Source organism: Monodon monoceros, unplaced genomic scaffold, assembly GCF_005190385.1.
Source record: "Monodon monoceros isolate NGI ecotype Baffin Bay Population unplaced genomic scaffold, NGI_Narwhal_1 Super_Scaffold_10, whole genome shotgun sequence".
Classification (NCBI taxonomy): Eukaryota; Metazoa; Chordata; class Mammalia; order Artiodactyla; family Monodontidae; genus Monodon; species Monodon monoceros.
The window spans coordinates 27929148-27948819 of NW_021703766.1; the positions used below are offsets into that span (position 1 = coordinate 27929148).

The 19672-nt window shown below is 42.7% G+C and overlaps 1 protein-coding gene across 6 annotated transcripts in view; it reads right to left on the minus strand.

Annotated features, from left to right (window-relative positions):
• Window positions 1-19672, minus strand: part of NUP93 (nucleoporin 93) — a 107866-nt gene that overhangs the window by 15392 nt on the left and 72802 nt on the right. For all 6 annotated transcript variants that reach the window (XM_029204080.1, XM_029204070.1, XM_029204083.1 and 3 more), the window contains 4 exons: window positions 18305-18433; window positions 7088-7162; window positions 4328-4417; window positions 2456-2595 (listed from right to left, as the gene is read on the minus strand). In XM_029204080.1, coding sequence (XP_029059913.1) covers window positions 2456-2595; window positions 4328-4417; window positions 7088-7162; window positions 18305-18433 — 434 coding nt within the window. The remainder of the gene's footprint in view (window positions 1-2455; window positions 2596-4327; window positions 4418-7087; window positions 7163-18304; window positions 18434-19672) is intronic.

The window sequence follows — 19672 nt, forward strand, 5'->3', positions numbered from 1 at the left end:
GTTAATACATTGAAGAACTTTCTAAATATGTTTCTTGTCCAAAACAAAACAGACTGCCTCAAAAAGTCAGGTGCTTCATATGTTCAACCACATAATAATATTAATATTATACCACATTAAGTATAATAACCAACTGAGAGAGACAGGGTGAGAGTGAGAGAGAGAAAAAGAGAGAGACACACACAGAGAAAAACACCTAACTATCAATTACAGAAAATAGACTCAATGGAAATTGATGTAGTCATAAAAAATGATACTGACAAAAAATTTTAAAAGCAAACTATATAAAACCATATATTGTACACATTTGGATCATAAGCTGTGTAAAAGATACATATCAAACAAAATATTCGTATGTCCAAAAAGGCGGCAGGGGTGGTATGGGGGTAAGGAAATACAACAAGGTGCCAGGGGCCTCTGGGCGGGGGAGAGGGGACTTCTCCCTTTTTCAGGTCCTCTTTTTGGCATCTTCCAAAATTTCTATAACAGTCATGTAGTATTTTCATAATGAAAAATGAACACAATTCAATTTAGCAAATGTAATGAGTTCGCCATCACTGGAAGTATTTAAAAGCAGAGGTTGGGAAAGAGATTACAGAAGAGTCCTGTAGCAACCAGGACAAACAGATGCCCACTATGGTCTCTTCAAACTCGAATGATGACAACTCACGTGCTGGAAAGGGCCTCAGAGCCTAAATTCCTTGAGAGCTAAGAAATGTGTACCTTGCTTCAAATTTGGAATGTGGCAGGAAACAGAACAATGCTATGTTTTCTCAACATTTTCAGCCTTATATCCCAAAAATAATTTGGGACTAGGTCTACTTTGCCACCTGGTGTATTACATCACTTGAAATACTGTATGTACGTTACACTGTCAGTGGATTAGCATTAGAAAAAATATTTTTTTTAGTGAGTACAATTATCTGAAATATTCCCTTTATCAAAAGAGACAACAAATCTTAAAAAGGATGCCATCAGAGAGTGATGCTACTAGAGTGAAAAAGAAAATAAGCATACAATAGTTGTGCACAGGAAACTCCCAAATAGCTCCAAGTGCTGCTAAAGGAATTAATGGAACAACATAATTCCAAAAAAACTAAATGAAAAGAATAATAAAAGAAATGGGATAGCTTACATATATAAAACCAAAAACTGCAGTCTGGTACCACTGGTGAAGTCAAGCAACAACGTTAAGGATGAGGTTTATTGAAGAAAAAGCAGTCACGAGCAGTCATATACGTACACACGTTAAAAACTAAAATCCTCATGTTTTTTATAAACTGTAAGAACTTCTGACTCATATTTTGCTGACTTGTAGCAAATAAATATCACCATATACATTAGGTTCTTTATGGCTGAAGACTTAGAAATTTACATTACAAAAATTTAGTGAAAGCCTGATATAATACTTTATGAACTCTTTGTGCCCTGTGCCAGAAGCAATAAAAAACCATTTGGAGTTCCAGATTTTTCTTAACAACAGAATGGAGGCTAGCGAGTTTAATATGTCTGATGGTGTTCATCTCGTGTAGCCATTATATAATTAATTTAGTATTTGGTATAAAAACCTGTTCTCTCTCTGCTGTACCAGGTCTGAATTACCTTGACTTCCTAATGAACTATATTATTTTGTTGACAGAGGGTGACCACACTACAAGGCCATTGGCAGCTGCATGGGCTCAGAAGCAAAGAACTGCAATTGAGCAAGTGTATTCAGCTTGGCTTTCTCTTCTCAAGCTAACAGAGAGAGGCCCAGCACCCTGTCTCTGAAATAAAGAGGGTCTGTTGCACGCTCACGACAACCCCTGCTGGCCAATTCAGAACAAGAAGTGTCCACAGGGAGTGGATGAATGGCACGGGCCCTACCAACGAGGGGGACAATAGTTAGGGCACAAGGGCACAGCCACAAACCCCTTGGTGACCAACTCCAATTAGTGAGGAGATGGCAAAAAAAACCCAGGCACAAATCAGAGGCATTAGCAGCCGGGAAGGATCTGGACTCACAAGGATTAACCAAGTAGAGCCAGAAGGAAAACAAAGGATCAAGGGGCCTTCCTAAGGTTTGAAGGTGGTAATGCTGGGTGGGAAAATTAAAATGCCTAGAGAAAACAAAGAGCCTAAGCAGTAATGGCTGAGCCACAGGAGGGACAAGGATCCTGACCCAAGGCATCGTGCTCTAATAATCATGACTCTGTACTGAGGGACAGAGAGTGGACAAAGAGAAAAAGAAAAGCCTAACAGTGCTCAATGCTCCCACTCAAAATGATTTTATATCGGTGCATAAATAGTTCTGGTAGAGAAGTGTTTCTGAAAACAGCCTAACACCTCTCAGACTTGCTCAACCTTGTTTAAATTATACCAGCTACAAAGCACTTAGCTTGAGGACTACTTGAAACCCAAGAATGGCTGCCTTCGGGGGATTTTAAAGCCAGCCTCTGTGCTGCCGTTGCCTTACCTCTGCTCGAGGTATCCCAAGGCCTGCCTGACGAACTCCATGCGCACTTCCACGCTGTTGCGGCTCTTCAGGGCATCAGTCGCTGGTGTCAACAACACGTCTGTCATTTGTTTTACCATGGTCCACATGTCAGAGATGTTCTGCACATAAATGAGACTGCATGTGACAATGCTGTGGGGCCCGGGAAATTGCCTCGTTCTTCACGGCAATCTGACTCAAAGGCAGGCGGGACATGGAGCGGGAAGAGGTTAACGTCCTGTCTGAGGCCCTGAGGCTCAAGCCCAGCACAGAAGACGCACCTCTTCCCAGCCAGCTGCCAGGCTCCCGTCTTCCCTGCGAGCAGCCCCCATCTCGAGCTGGTTTTCAGATCAATTACTATTCCAGGTCTGACATAACCACCTACATAACTAAGACCACATAAAACTAACAAGAACACTGAATCTCAGTCGGTTATCCCTTAAGAGAGAGTGAATACATTTATAATCATCCAAATCTCTAGGAGTTTAAACTCAAGTAGCTGCATTTCAGTCCTTCCAAGGTCACTGGAGTTTTTTAAGGCTTAAAATAAGAGTTTAACCTAAATAATACAGGTTCTGTCCTCCCAGAGGCTCTCCAGGGTCCACTGCTCTTACCCCACCGTGTGAGTGGCACAGCCTCCTTTTCTCCTGACTATTCACTCCCTTCAAAAGATGCCTTCCTGTGGCCTCCCAGGAAAGGCACTGGTGATCTCTCCTGTGTGTTACCACCACACAGCTGGACTCCCTCTTCCCAGAATCCTCCTGGCTGTAAACCTCTCCTAAAAATGTGTTCCCTGAACGCTGTGCAAAATATAAAGTTAAGAATCCTTGGAAGACAGTAGCGATTAGAGAAAAAGCAGGTTTACACCTTTTCCAAAGGAAAAGAGAAAATCCTGTTTTCACTGTTTCTCTCAAAAATTAAAAACTGTAGAAAATCCACCCTAAATGTGACCCTTTTTAGGTGGTGAGATGGTAGATAAATTCTTATTTTCTTTAGATTGGTTTGTATTGCCTTATATTTACTATTAAAAAAAAGTAAAGCATTTTTGAAGGAAAAAAAAGTGTGTACGAGTGCTTGCTTCCGTTATAGCCTTTCCTCCTTTCTCCCCTCCTCCTGGCCACCTACCAATCTATCCATCACCTTTTTAATTTTTTTCCCCCAGCGGGAGAAAATTGGCCAAGGATAAGAACTGAGGGACAGGAATAAAGATGGGGAGTCAGAGAGGAACAGAACCAAGTGGCTTTTAAAGACCCCACCTGAGTCAAGTTCAAGGGGCTCACTGGTGTGAAAACCGCATCACCTTTACAATTCACATCTCATGAAAGAGCCTGTTAGTCTGTCTAAGGAAGGAAACTGGCAGGGAGGAGCTGGAGCCTGACAGAACTTCAAAGCAAACACAGCTTTGCTGGGCCTTTTGCAGATGCATAAAGATACATATATCTATATATATAGGATCATCATCAAAAAACCACCCCAAGGGCTTCCCTGGTGGCGCAGTGGTTGGGAGTCGGCCTGCCGATGCAGGGGACGCGGGTTCGTGCCCCGGCCTGGGAGGATCCCACATGCCGCGGAGTGGCTGGGCCCGTGAGCCATGGCCACTGAGCCTGTGCGTCTGGAGCCTGTGCCCAGCAACGGGGGAGGCCACGGCAGTGAGAGGCCCGTGTACCGCAAAAAACAAAAACAAAAACAAAAAACCACCCCAAAATTATTTAAAATAAAACTCTGAAGAACAGTTAACATCTTCTTCCAGGGCATAGAGTTTCTCTTCAGCACATTTCTGCCAAGTCAGCAAGCTGCTAATCCCATTGGAACACCAGACCCCACACGTCTCCTCAGGTCAGCTCTGGGCGCTACCTTATCATCCAGCTCTGTGACGGAAGCACAGAGGTCCACAAGGTTAGGCTGCAGGTGTCCGTTGACAATCTTCTCGTTATAGATATAAATCTGAAAGGAAAAGCAAAGTAAATTGCACAAATTCTATTTTCACCTTTTCTTTTTAGAACCCCTTGAAGCAGTTCTGAAACCAGCTTCTGCCCAATGGTCAGAAGCTTTCCTTCCTCAGAGTGGCTGAGCTATCCACACTGCCTGGAGGGCAAGGCCTCCGGCCAGCTTCCCAGTTCTGTGCCTAAGCTTCAGACAGCAGCATCGACACCCACGAAAGCTAGCCGCTAGCCCAGCCTTCCTAACATCTGAGGAGTGGGAGCAGGGTGGTCCCGGGGGTGGGGGGTGGGGGAGTCCCACGGGCAGTTCTGCATTGCTCTGCCCAGCAGACCATCAGTCCCAGAGAGCAAGGACCAAAGTGGAAGGTCTCCTGCTGCTGCTTCCTAGGAACCCAGGGAAACATTTGGTAATCTTTCTGGCAAAAGGACTGAATGGCCCCAGGCCCAGGGCTTGTGGACTTAGTAAGGACTGTCAGGTCGCAGCCCTCCACATGTTTTATAAGAGCAGTTGCTGCCCATCTGCAGTACCCGTTTCTCCGGAAAGAATCCCAGCTCCTTAGTAAAATTTTCTCAAGAAAGGAACTATGTGACGTTCAACGAATGGAAAAGCCAATATTACTTTGGATTTTATTTTTTAAAAACTAACATAATGATGGTAAAAACTATTAAGTTCTACTCATTGCATCTGAAGTCCTTGCTCTACCGAGGACTGAACAAGGTAGTGATGTTAGACAAGTCAGGACCCTGTCAAACCTTACCTCCCTCTACTCTAAATGGGGGAGAGCATCATGCAGCCTCCAGGAGTGTTATAAAGATTAAATGAAACGGTTTTTAAACCAGAACGTGGTGTTTATTCACTCATGAGCATTTATGAGGAGCCTTCCCTGGGTTACTGTGTTCAACATGGGATATAAAGATTCGCTCTCCACTGGAGGGGATAGCCATGTAAACAGATACATGACATTCCAGTGTCCTGAGTGCTAGTAAACCTTAGTTTTATGAAGTTTTAGTCTTCACAGACACAGAAGATACATGGTTTCTCTCCTCAAAAGCTTGTAATTTCATTAGGTCTGAATTCTGACGGTGCCTGTGGCAATGGAAGTCAGTCACATAATGAAAGTGAAATTTTAAAAAATGTAGATGTAGTGTGGGAGAAAAAGAGAGATCTAAAAACTGAAGAAAAAATAAATGAAGGCCCAGTAGTAAAACATGAGGGAGTTGGAAGGAGGGGGACTTATGTGAGGGAAGCTGATGTGGCTGGTTTCAGATGCCTAGAATTAGACCTGGCAGTGGTACGCTGAAGGAGAGAGGCTTAAAAAGAGCATTTAGAACATTTTTCTCAACAAGGGGTACAAGAAGGATCTCTGATAATACCATCAGCTCACCAAATAATTCAGTTACGGCATCCCTCTGTCAAAGGGACAGGGTCTAGCAGTTTCTCCCCTCCCCCTGTTCACCTCTATAGCCACCACGTGTTTTTGTCTCCACCTACCCCACCCCACCCCAACCCAGGTTGGACGGAAGAAAGGAATTGGGTGATGCTGAGGGCCACAGTGGCACCGATTGCGGGAGGGCTTCCCTGGTGGCGCAGTGGTTAAGAATCCGCCTGCCAGTGCAGGGGACATGGGTTTGATCCCTGGCCCGGGAAGATCTCACATGCTGTGGAGCAACTAAGCCCGTGCGTCACAACTACTGAGCCTGCGCTCTAGAGCTTGTGCTCCGCAACAAGAGAAGCCACGGCAATGAGAAGCCCGTGCACTGCAAGAAGAGTAGCCCCTGCTTGCCTCAACTAGAGAAAGCCATGCACAGCAATGAAGACCCAACACAGCCAAAATAAAAAAATAAAAAACAAATGAATAAATAAATTTATTAAAAAAGAAAAAGAATCGCAGGAGTTGGTCACGACAGAACAGATGTTCCTTGGTCACTGCTGGTGCAGGACAATTTAAAGGGGATGGAAGCCCACCACCCTCAATTCAAGAAACAAGACTGTTTCCCCTTCTTGATACTTTGTGCAGCAAAGCAGCAAATTAGAATAAAATACACAGGTGGCCAGCACTGCTTTATTCCAAAAGTCAATTCCAGGTATGTACTGTCCTAAGGGCAGTTTCAGTCAACAGAGTCCCTGAGCTTTACCACAAAGTGTCTCAATCCATACTCAAACTATCGCATGGTCATGATATACCACAAGAACCACAACCCCCCAAATATCATAAGCTTCTCCAGGACAGTAATATCAGGTAATGGTGAGTACATTATGCTTACCAAGGCAGAAAAGCATTCAGAAAATTTCTCTCTACAACGGGGTTAAGAAGCATTTCTGATAATACCATTCGCCGACCAGGTGATCAGTTAATACAGAACTCCATTTACTTAGCAGTGCAGTTACTCAAAGCTTTACTGTACATGGGCTGTTGCCAAATGCAAAATGAGATGCCTTGGTCAGTGTGTGAGGCAGATTTCAATTTCCTTAAATCAAACCTGAGTCATTCTATTACCCAATTTGATAGACTTCTCCAGGGACCTAGATGGTAAAATATTAACGCGTCCTCTGAATGAAAACCCAACTTGTTTTCAGGGTTGGACTTTCACATGAAGTCTGTGTTCTCTTTTACTTCCCAGCGGGCTCACAGAGGATTTTCCTGGATTTGATCTTCCTTGAGAACACACTCACCTGCCGGGCATAGGCCATCTCGATGCTGTCCAGAGAGCTTCGACCAGGGGGCCCCGCATCACTGATGTAACTTGGCTGTACAGAAATACACATTCAGAATTGGTTCAGAACAGCATTCAGTCATGTAAAGAAAAAAAAAACAACTATAAACATATGTTTGTCTTTAACAAAGCTGTTTCTGTTTCCTAGTCAGACTTCCTCAAAACGATGATTTTTAGGGGCTTCAATAGAAGGCAACTCTCTTACCATGATCACATGAGAAGGGAGCAGGCATGGGACTCAACTCAAAAATAACAGGAGGCTGGAGAAGCTGTAAGGATATCTCAGTAACTGTTTCTGGAAAGGCACCTCTTTGTAACATTCGGTTTCAATCCCCCAGTCCACCTCATCTTCCCCCTCCATGTCTTTACACCAGTGAGGCTGTGGTGTATGTGGGTCTCCCGTTTCCATCACTCATATCAGATAGCTGAGGAAATGGAGTTTATAGGGTCACAATACCAGGATTCAGACATGTCCAATCTAGAGTCCACACTAAGACCACAGCTACTGATGAACTTTATGCATCTGAAGATATGAAGCCAGCCTAAGTTGGGCATTCATTCATTCAGCAAACATCTGCCAAGTGCCTGCCTGCCACATGCACAGTGTGTACACATCCATCCCCACAGGATGACAAGACAGCCCACAGAGGCTGTTCCCAAAGAGCTTACCATCTGATGGGGAGAGTTAGACACCAACATATGGAAAAAATTATTAGCCTTTTTTAAGAGAGACTAAAGATAATTTTTAGCTAAGTTTATTTCCTACTGTAAAAAAATATGGATCAAAATCAGGTATGTTCCAATTAGGTATATTAGGCATATTCTTAAATTTCCAATATTAGTTTGTACTGTACTGCAGCAAAGATCAAATTCTTCAAGCTTCTCTCATTTAAAAAAAAAAAAAAAAAAGCAATGCTCTATTCTCTAAAATCTAAAACAAAGCAGCTTAAAGTAGGTTTCCTGGGAGACACATGACAGATAGCAGCAAAACTTCCTAGCACCACCAAAGCTGGTAAAAGGGATACCAACATGAGCATGCACTGGGGCAGGACAGAGAATAGGAAGAAGCAGGAAGCAGAAAGGTGGGTTGTAAACCCTCAGGTTCTGGAATGAACACTGGACGGTCAGGACACCTGGGTTCCAGGAGGACTGCTCCACTCCCTTGCTTTGGCGTCTGGGCAAAGCACATATCCTTGGAGCCTCAGGTTCCCTTTGGTTGATGAAGGGGCTGTCCTAGACAATCTCGAGAGGTCCTCCCCAGCTCTGATTTTCTGCAATCATTGGTATTAAAAGAGCTTTAAACAGTTTACTGTTCAAAATATCGAATTTGATCTCACTACAGTACAGTAAAAACCAATGTATTGGAAATTTAAGAATATAACTAATATTCCTAGTAGAATACACCTAATTTTGATCCATACTTGTTTATAGTAGGGAATAAGCTTAGCTAAAGGTTAACTTTAGTCTTTCTAAAAAATGGACTAATAAACTTTTCCATATGTTGGCATCTTACTCTCTCCATCAAATGGTAAGCTTGGAAGATGCTGCTGCTTGGCTGACCCAATGACCATTTCACATCCCTACCTCTCACTTCTACTCACTGCCACTTCCCACTCTGGCATATGGAGTTAAATATATCCAATGGTGTGCTGGTAAATGTTTAACAACTGGCTTGGGAAAGGGAACTTGACTTGTAGCGTTTGCTGGTTTCTGGTGTAAATATTCCCACCATGGCAGAAATCAAGCTATTCCAAGTAGTATCAACTAGACGGCAAATTTCCTGAAACTCTAACAATAGGTCCTCATGAGCTGACCCCTACACACTACCCTTTCCCAGCCTCTACTGCAGCTAGGAGTGGCCATGAACCCTGGTTCTAGCCAACCGGATGAAAGCACAAGCCTGGTAGTACATTCTGGCTTAGTGCAGTTTCTGCTTTTCCTGATAAAGGGAGAAAAAAGAGCCTGGCATGGCCTTTCAGCTTTCTCCCCTGAATGCAAACAGGTTGTCTAGAGCTGCAGCAATCAGCTTGTGAGCCCAAAGTAAGTGTCCGTGCTAAAAATGGTGGTATACAGAGACAAGGAGGTGCCTCTGATGGCACTGCAGAGCTACTGAATTAAGGCCCATACTCTCCACACCTGCAGACTTGTTAGGTGAGAAAAATAAATCGCTATTCAACCTACAAAAACTCAAGTTTTCTGTTACTCACAGCTGAAAGCATTCCTATCTGAAATGATTGAAAACCATCAGGTTATAGTAACAACAGACACGCTTACTGAGCAACTACTATATGCCAAGCACTGTCTTAATTTCTGTGTATTAACTCCACAACCCTATGAGATACATACTTTTATTATAACAACTTTACAGATGAAGACACCAAAGCACACAGAAAGCACCTTGCCAGAGGTCACTCTAATAGGAAGTAGTGGAGCCGTGGTTTGTGCCCACAGCCTGGGGCCACACTGCCAGCCAGGGCAGCCTGGGGCAACTGTCCAAGGATGGCCATCGAAGAACAAGAGAGAGTAGCAGTTAGAAATCCTGGCTCCACTACTCACTAGCTATGTGATCTTGATTGAGTATATTGCTTCTTTTGAGCCTGGGTTTCTTTAGCTGTAACACAGGTGCAGCAATGGTATCTCCCTCATAGATTTGTGATATAATCTTAAATTAAATGGGAAGAAAACAGTACTTATTTCACAAGGAGTAAGTAGGAATAAGTAGAAAGAGCTCACTGTCCAACATTTGACCAGTAAACGCTAGCTGTTACCACTTTTTAAATAAAAAATAAACCATAATGAACATGGGACTAAATCAGATGTTGAACAGTGGATAGATATGGACACTACAGAAACATAATCTAAGATATTTTCTTTGTGCTGGCTGGAAATTCTCATCTCACTCCTCTACAATGAAAACACATTCTTGTAGGAAAAGAATCCCCCACCAGCTCATTTTCTATTTCTGGACTAATTCTGAGTGTTCCCAGTAACACTGCATTTGAGGACTGTTCTATAATGTGGCCATCTTTCTGGAACAGAACTCTCTGAAAGTTGATGATTCCCGAGTCTTTTGAAAGAACAGAGCACTAAGCCTGTTAATTCCAGTAACCTAACTGGGGGGAATAAATGGGGAGGAGAGGGGGAATGGCACTAAACACTTCTGCAGGGACACAGTTGTTTCAGCTAAATATACATAAACAGCCTTGAGAAATATTTTCCAGTACTACTAAAAACCTAATTTTAAAAAGTAGTTCATTTTTTGGCCTTCAAATTTCCATTTAAATTAATTTTGCCTAATGCTCTTGTTTTCAAACGTGCCTTTCCTTCATTTGCCCTTGGCCGAGCCTCTATTTCACCACACACAAAGTCAGTTATCCATCAACAGGATGTGTACATGCACATTCCTGAGCAGAGGAACCAGCAAACATTCAATGGAATTTCAAAGCCAGGAGCTGCTAGAGGGCTGGGAAAGGAGACGCCGGTATGCTGTGTGGGAATAACGTTCCAAACTCTTCAGGTTTTCTCTGTATTGGGGCCTGATCGGAGCACAGTGGGGATAACAGGAGCACAGAATCAGAGACCAGAAAGGCAGGGAAGATGGGTAGGCAGGGCCAGAGAGAACAACAAGGGGCTCACCCAGGCGTCTGGAGATAATGTGGAGAAACAGCAGTCTCTGGGAGCACAGACATGAGAAGGGTCTTCTCAGTGTACCTGGTGTTCCCCAAACAGCCATTTTCTAAGTGAACATTCCTGAACAGGCAGGATGTGGTTGGAGAGTGGTAGGAGGGAACTGCAAGCTTTTATTAAGCAACTACTTTTGTACATAACATATCCAGGGATGAATAAATCTATTTTCCCAAGGAGAGCACATTCTAGGCAGGGAAAAAGGAATGTAGCACTCACTTCTAGCAAAACAAGTACAGAGTAAAAAGAAAATGTGATGATACTACAGAAGGAAGAGAGTTTTTAATTTCCAAGTGGAATGTTTTGGCTTTATGTAAGCAAAACAGAACCAAAGTAATTAATGTACAATAGTTGGCTACAGTATCTGTACACAGAAGCCCAGTACTACCAGAAAAAACACCGACTGGGCACCAGAAGACCCAGGTTCTAAACGCAACCCAACTGTGTGACCTTGGGTAATGACATCTAACTTTTGTGGAGCATCATTCTCCATGGATAAAACGGGAAGAATACTTGGGTCATTTATACAATGAAATCTATTACGGCCACTAAAAAATGACAGACACCTACATGTACTAACCTAGAAAAAGCTCCAAAATAAGTTAAAAAAAATCAAAACATAATGCTAAGTAGTATCATTTATTATATAAAATGGTGCCGTTTATGGAGTAAATTGATAATAAACTGATCAGATGGACATATACGTATAAATGTGCACATAAATACCTGAGAGGGAACTGGAAGGATAGAATGTCAGAGGTTATGTTTGGGTTGGGGGTAGAGGAGAGCAGCTGAATTTTCACAATCTCTATCTCTATCTCTACCAGTAGAATGCTGTGCAAGAAGAAGGTGTTCATGTGATATATCCTGATGTCAAAATGAAGGGCCCGTTGAGTTGGGTTCTTTAAACTTCTTTTTGAAAGAGCAGCTGAGCACTTTCTATACTTGAAATCCTACTCAAACTCCAATACATGAAACAAATTAGGAAACTACCAGGGAGCCATAAAATACAGCTTGGAATCATCTAGTCTGGGGTTTTCAAACTCATACTGTCAGTCTATATTTTTACTGTATTCCATCAAATCTAATACACCATCAACTGCAAGGCATCATGTTATTTATGTACCATTAGGAAAGAAAAATGCGGACAAACTATGACACACCACTGAATTTAAGGCGTATCCTGATTTCAGAGATGTTAAAATACAGAAAAGATGTGTAACTGGGAATTGGTGAAATATGGTATTAAGTCAGTGATCAAAATTAGAGACTACATTCAACACACACTGTTCACACATCACATCATTATCTGTAATGATTAAGCTACAACTTAGCTTCTCTACTGAGCCTATTGCTTGCTAGGCTGAGCCATTTTCCAGACAATACATTAAAGCAATACATTAAAGCAACATCCACTGACTATGTCTAATATCAATACAGCCACGACACACTGAGGCTAGGTAAAAATTTACTTTTAAATGTTGCCTAAGATATATCAAGGATTCTCAACGATGCTCAAAGCCCGTAGTGTCATGCAAGGAGCGCAGACGGGGGGTGTTCTTCCCCACAGGCCAGACGCAAGGACTAGGGTGTGGGAGTTCTTAGCCAGGAGTCTCTTTCTTGCTTCAAAGCACATCATTTTTATTCAGACTACAACCTGGAAAGTTATTAACAATCTTTCGATTCCTATCTTTCTTTAAAAATTATACCTTTTTCTTCAATGATATCCTAAGGAAATTAACTTCCCAAATTGAATTTATGCTACTGAAGCATCATTTCTCTTATTAAAACTTGCCAGGAATAGATATTACTAATGTGTTGTTGCTCTTCTGTTATTGGAAGGCTTGGGGGAAAAATGATTCAGGAACCACCATCTCCTACTTCATTTTTGCTTAAAAATAAAAGCCTCAAGCCTCTCTTTATATTAAATTAACCAAATTTGGACATCTTCCTTCAAATATAAGGTCAGCTCAAAATGACTGGAAGCCTCTTTCCTAGCTAATGACTCTTTGGATTCCAACAACCTTATTCTTGACAACAAAGTGCCCAGGAAAGAATGGTTTAGATGGCAAGTCATACTTTAATTATTTCTTCTACTTATGTCCTGAGATTTTTTTCATTCCTAGTGACTTTATAGGTCAAGGGACACTTAAAAAGGGACAGATCCATATTAAAATGATAAAAATAAACTTAATAGTGTGTAGCTTACCAAATACCAGCCACCACCATAAACAGTGCTGCGATATGCTGAGCGTGCTCTCTATACCAGCTCTGGGCCAGGCACCTTACACACGTTCTACGTTCCTTCCAACGGTTCTTCAAGAGAGGCCTCTTACAATGAGGATGAGAACAGGGAAGTTCCCGGGAGAGCCCCGGGAACTTAGGCCTGCAGAATTCCAAAGCCTGTCTCAGGCCTTCACACTCGGCGGTTTCTTACAAAGAGGGCAGAGAAGGTGCCTGCCCAAGTGGAGATAATACCACCTTTCCATCATTTTGAAGAAAATTACATGGAAAAAACCTGTAAAAACATGGTTCTTCCACATATCCACCAGAATGGTTGAATTGAAAAAGACAAAAAATACCAAGTGTGGCAAACGTATGGAACAAAGAGAATTCTCATAGTGCTGGTGGGAGGGTACACTAAGAAACCGTTTTGGAACAGTGTTGGACTATGTGTACCCTCTGTCCCAGCAATTGCCCGCTTAGATGTGCCCAATGGATGTGCAAACGTATGTTCACCAAAAGACAGGTACAAGAATGCTCTCAATAGCACTCTTTATAAAAGCTAAGAACTGATAGCTATCCAAATGTCCATCAACATCAGAATGGATAAACAGATTGCAGTCATACTATTCGGCCATGAGAATGAATAGCCTTCAACTACATGTAACAATATACAGAATGTTAAGCAAAAGCCAGAAACAAGAGTACATACCATATGACTCCATTTACACAGAGTTTAAAAACAGGCAAAATTAATCTATGACATCAGAAGTTAGGACAGTGTTTCTTTTGGTGGTGGTGGTGAGGGGTGGTGAATGAAAAGGCACAGAACAGGGGATGCTGGGATGCCGACAATGTTGTTTCTTCATCTGGGTGTGTTCCCTTTTGCTATATTCATTGAGCTGTATATTTAAAAAGTGCATACTTTCCTGTATATATGTTACACTTCAGGAAAAAAGTTCAAAACAGCAACAAACAACAAAACCTACAAGGTTCCAGAAATGGCAATTCCCTGGATTATCTGAAGAACCATCTGCATCATTTGCCAGCTTTTTCAGCAAAGCTATCCACTCCGCTAGGTGTCACAACAGACAACAGCAAAAGTATCAATAACTCCCTTCCAAGAGGGAGGACTCGAGGTCACGGAAGCAGAGTCTACTAAATAGATTAGTCTATTTTAAGACAAGAGCAATCAAGAAAGAATATCTCATTAGCAGCTTATAATTACTTCCAAATCCCAATACAGACTACAACCTATTAACACAATTTTAAAAAATGAAGTTTATAAAACCATGAGCTGTTCTACTTATCTGCCCAGACTCACAAGAAATTGAGAAAGAAACATTAGGCTGGCCAAGGATTTTATACATTAGCTCTTTTTTCCCAAAGACTCTACTCTTCTTTGAAATCTTTGAGTCTAAGAAATGTGGAACAGGGTCATTAATGAGTAATTTCCTAAGATAAATGACTTTAGCATCTATTTATTTGGGGGGCTAATTTAATAGAAAAACTGGGTTTTTATTTTATTTTTTCTTTTTTTTGCGGTATGCGGGCCTCTCACTGTTGTGGCCTCTCCCGTTGCGGAGCAGAGGCTCCGGACGCGCAGGCTCAGCAGCCATGGCTCACGGGCCCAGCCGCTCCGCGGCATGTGGGATCTTCCCGGACCGGGGCACAAACCTGTGTCCCCTGCATCGGCAGGCAGACTCTCAACCACTGCGCCACCAGGGAAGCCCTGGGTTTTTAAATCAGGAGCAAATTTGTAGATACAGGATGTGTGAAGTTACCCTGCAGGCATGACACACTGCCAAGCTACCCACCTTTGACCCAGACTTCAACAGAACGATGGCCTAGAAGCCAACAGTCCTGGATCTCACCAGCATATTACACATCTCTCTGAGCCTTAGTTGTCCTATCTCCCATGAGAAAAGAATGCTAGCTAGTTAAGAAACAACTTCTGGGGAAAAGATTTATCAGGAAGCACTGGCAATATTACTTGAAATGTCTAACGCTATAATTTTTGTGACATTATAATTTTTAACTTGCACCTCCAAATTATCTGAAACTACTTACTTTAAAACAATAGTAAGGGACGCCCATTATGAGTCAGGTGCTTTATGTTATCACTAATCTTCCCAATAATCCCATTTCACCAATGAAGACATTAAATGTCTGCAGGATTAAATAACTTGGATAAGGTCTCAGAACTAGTCAGTGGTGAAGCTAGGATCTGAACCCCAGGGCTGTTCTCTCCCCAGCACCAGCGTGGTAAATGTGTGGTTAAGTCACAGCTCCCACTGGCACAAGGGCAGACATCACTCATCAAGCACGACACACCTTCCTGCTGATCCCAAGATGCAGCCTCAAATCCCTCTCAGGAAAGATCTCCAGGATAAATAAGTGAAAAAAGCATGATATAGAACAGAGCATATAGTAAAATAACTTTTGTCTAAGAAGGAGGGGAGATAATATATTGCCTTGTATTCATATAAAGAGACTCGAAATATTACACAAGAAAGTAATAATGGTGATTACTTCCAGGGAGAGGCAAAGTGGGGAGGGAATGAGCTTCTGGGGACAGGGTACTTTAGTTCTTGAGTCATATGAATACATTGCCTTTAAAAAAATTAGATTTTAGGGCTTGCCTGGTGGCGCAGTGGTTAAGAATCTGCCTGCCAATGCAGGGAACACAGGTTCGAGCCCTGGTCTGGGAAGATCCCACATGCCGCGGAGCAACTAAGCCCTACTTAGTTGGGCTTAAGCCCAACTACTGAGCCACAACTACTGAGCCTGCACATCTGGAGCCTGTGCTCTGCAACAGGAGAGGCCGCGACAGTGAGAGGCCCGCGCACCGCGATGAAGAGTGGGTCCCGCTCACCGCAACTGGAGAAAGCCCTCGCACAGAAATGAACACCCAACACAGCCAAAAAATAAATAAATTTATTTTTAAAAAAAAAGAATTAGATTTTAAAGAGGAGAAACCCCTCAACTTAGCACCACCAGCAATCAATGAACACTGGCAATTAAAATAAATCCTATTAAAAATACCCACTCTAAAATCACACTGTTTCAACATATCCCTAATACTCTGGTTAGCACAAAGTTAGCTAAGGCCAAATGATTTATTCAACAAATATTTCTAGAGCATCTAATATGTTCCAGGGACTCTTCTAGGCACTGGAGATATGAGTAAACACAACAAACAAAAATCCTTACCTTCATGGAGCTTACATTCTACTGTGAGAAACAGACAGTAAGCAATATAAAGACATAAAACACATACAATGGTTTAAAGTGAAGAAGTGCTAAAAAGAAAAATATAGGGCTTCCCTGGTGGCGCAGTGGTTGAGAGTCCGCCTGCCGATGCAGGGGACACGGGTTCGTGCCCCGGTCCGGGAAGGTCCCACATGCCGCGAAGCGGCTGGGCCCATGAGCCATGGCTGCTGAGCCTGCGCATGTGGAGCCTGTGCTCCGCAACGGGAGAGGCCGCAGCAGTGAGAGGCCCGCATACCGCAAAAAAAAAAAAAAAAAAAAAAGAAAAATATAGCAAGAAAAGGGGATATAGAAAGTGCTGAATGGGGAAAGGTTGGTTTGGATTTCAGATATCAAGGCCCTGGAAGGCCTCACTGAGATGGCACTGGGTAATATGTGAAGAAAGTGAGGGAGACAGCCATGCAGTTATTTGGGGGAAGAGCCTTCTAGGCACAAGCAACAGGAAGCCCAGAGGACCTGAGGCAGGAGCAAGCCTACCCGGTTCGTTCAAGGAACCTGCAATGAGCTTCTTTGGCTGGAGCAGCAAGAGCAACAGGGAGAGCAGAAAAACTTGAGCTGCGAGAGGCAACAAGACCAGGTCAGGTAGGGACTTAGAGGTCATGGTAAAGACTCTGGCTTTCACTCCAAGTGAGAGGGGTGTCACTGGAGGATCCCGAACGGAGGAGTGACACGATCTAGCCTGTGTCTTAATAGTGTCACTCTGGCTGTTGTGTTGAAAAGACTGTACAAGGGCAAAAGCAGGGAGACCAGTGTGGCTGACAACCTCTAAGATGGCTCCCAATAATCCCCACTTCCTGGGATCTGAGCCCTCGTTTAATCCTCTCTCCTTGAGCACAGGCTAAATTTAGTGACTTACCTTGATCAAAGCAAAGCGACAGGATATTACTTTCAAGATTAAGTCACGGAAAGATCGTGGTTTCTGTCTTGGGGGCCCTTTAGCTCTTCCTTGGATCCCTCACTCTTGCTCCAGGGGAAGCAAACTACCATGCTGTGAGCAACACAAGAGAGACCCACATGACAAGGAACTGACGTCCCTAGCCAAGAGCCAGAGGGGACCTGAGGCTTGCCAAGAGGCATGTGAGTGAGCCTGGGAGTGGATCCTCCCCGAGTTTAGCCCTGCAATGAGTGTTGCCTCAGCCAACATCTTGACCACAGCCTCAAGAGACCCTGAACTATTTCTGGTAAACGCAGCTAAGCTAAATGATTGTTTTCAGCCACTACGGTTTGGAGTGATTGGTTACATAGCAATAGATAATGGAAAAACCAGTTAGGAGGTTAGTCCAATAATGTGAACAAGAAATGATGGTGACTTGGACCAGAGTGCTCACAGCAGAGGTGGTAAGAAGTGGTTGGATTCTGGGTATATTTTGAGAGCAGGGTGAAGTAAATTTGCCAACACGTAAGAGAGTCTAGGTGAGAGAAAGGGAGGACAAAAATCAATCTGAGGTGTTTGATCTGAGCAAGTGAAAAACTGCAACTGCCCTTTATAAAGAGGATAAACTCTGTGAGAAAAGAAGGTTGATGCCAGGAGGGAGTTGAGGGCAGTTGCTACCATGACTCAATTCTAAACATGTTTAGCTTGATGGCTCTGAGACATCTGAGTACAGCCAAGAAGGCCACTAGAAAAATGAGTCTGGGTGTGTTTGGGGCTGTGATGTAAATTTAAGTCTTCAAGTACATAGATGGTATTTAATACCACAAGCCCAGATGAGATCAACGGGGCAGTGACTGAGGAAGAAACAAGAACAGGTCAAGGACCGAGTCCTGGGACACACAAACACCTAGGAGTCAAGGAATTTGAGGAAAATTCAGCAAAAGAGGCTGAGCAGAAGCAGCCAGACATGTTGGAGGAAATCCAGGCAAATGCGGGCATCTGGAAGGCAATGAAAAGAGGGTTTCAAGGAGGAGACAGTGATCAACCGTGCTAGGACTGTCAGTAGTCAAGCAGACAAGCATTCTCTTGCTTGTCATCGTGGTTTACCTGCTGGACTCAACCCACCTCGCTTTCTTGAGTAAAGTCAAGGGCATCTTCTCCCGATGCCAGCAGGGTGTGGAGAATCCGCTGTTTCACTTGCTCCCACTCAACCAGCATTGACTCTCGATGGTACTCCTCAGCCATGCCAAAGGTCTGTTGGAGAGGAGCGGAGAGAGATGACCCAAATGAGAAGACAAAGAACACGGTTTCCCTTGAAGCGCAACAGAAATTCAAAGCCCTCCAGATCTGCCATCTTTCTATAAGTGGAGCAAAAGCAATCTATTTTAAATTATCCTTAAAGAATTTACTGACAACTGTTTGCAACATGCCCTATTTCATCAAGTCTAACACATTAAATTTTTCTTAATTGTGGCAAAATGCACTTAACAATAAAACTTACCATGTTAACCCTTTTTAAGTGTACAGTTCAGTGGTATTAAGTTCATTCACACGGCTGTGCAAACATCACCACCATACATCTCCAGAACTCTTTTCATTGTGCAAAAATGAAATTCTGCACCCATTAAACAATATCTTCATTCCCACCCTCCCCCAATCACAGGCAACCACCATTCTACTTCTGTCTCTATGATTTTGACCACTTCTAGGTACCTCATGGGAAGTGCAATCATACAGTATTTGTCTTCTTATGTCTGGCTTATTTCACTTAGCAAAATGTCCTCAAGATTCATCCATGTTATAGCATATACAGTCTCGTTCCTTTTTAAGGCTGAATAATACTCCACCATATGTACACACCACATTTTGTTTATCCATTCATCTATCCATGGACACTTGAGTTGCTTCCAATTTTTGGTAATTGTGAATCGTGCTACTGTGAACATGGGTGTACAAATATCTCTTCAAATTCCTGCTTTCAATTCTTTGGGCTACATACCCAGAAATGGAATTGCTGGATCAGATGGTCATACTATGTTTAATTTTTTGAGCGATTGCATAATGTTTCCAAAGAGGCTGTACCATTTTTCATTCTCATCAACAGTGCACAAAGGTTCCAATTTCTCTACATCCTCTCCAATACTCACTATTTTCTGGGTTTTTTTGATTGCAGCCATGCTAATGGTGTGAGGTGATAACTCATGGTTTTGATTTGCATTTCTCTAATAAGTAGTGATGCTGAACATCTTTTCATGTGCTTATTAAGATAAATATCTTCTTAAAACCTCTGAAATTAGGCTACATATTACAATTGATAGCATGTCAAAAGCTTAAATTGAAGTACTTTTTCTTTGTAGTACATAAAATAATGACGGATTATAAAGTCAATGGTATCTTAAGATTTAACGAGCCTCTAAGATAAGACAAAAAGTAAGATTCTCCCAGTGTCTATTTTTTTAAGAAACAGTAATATTTTCATATGAGGAAGCAAAT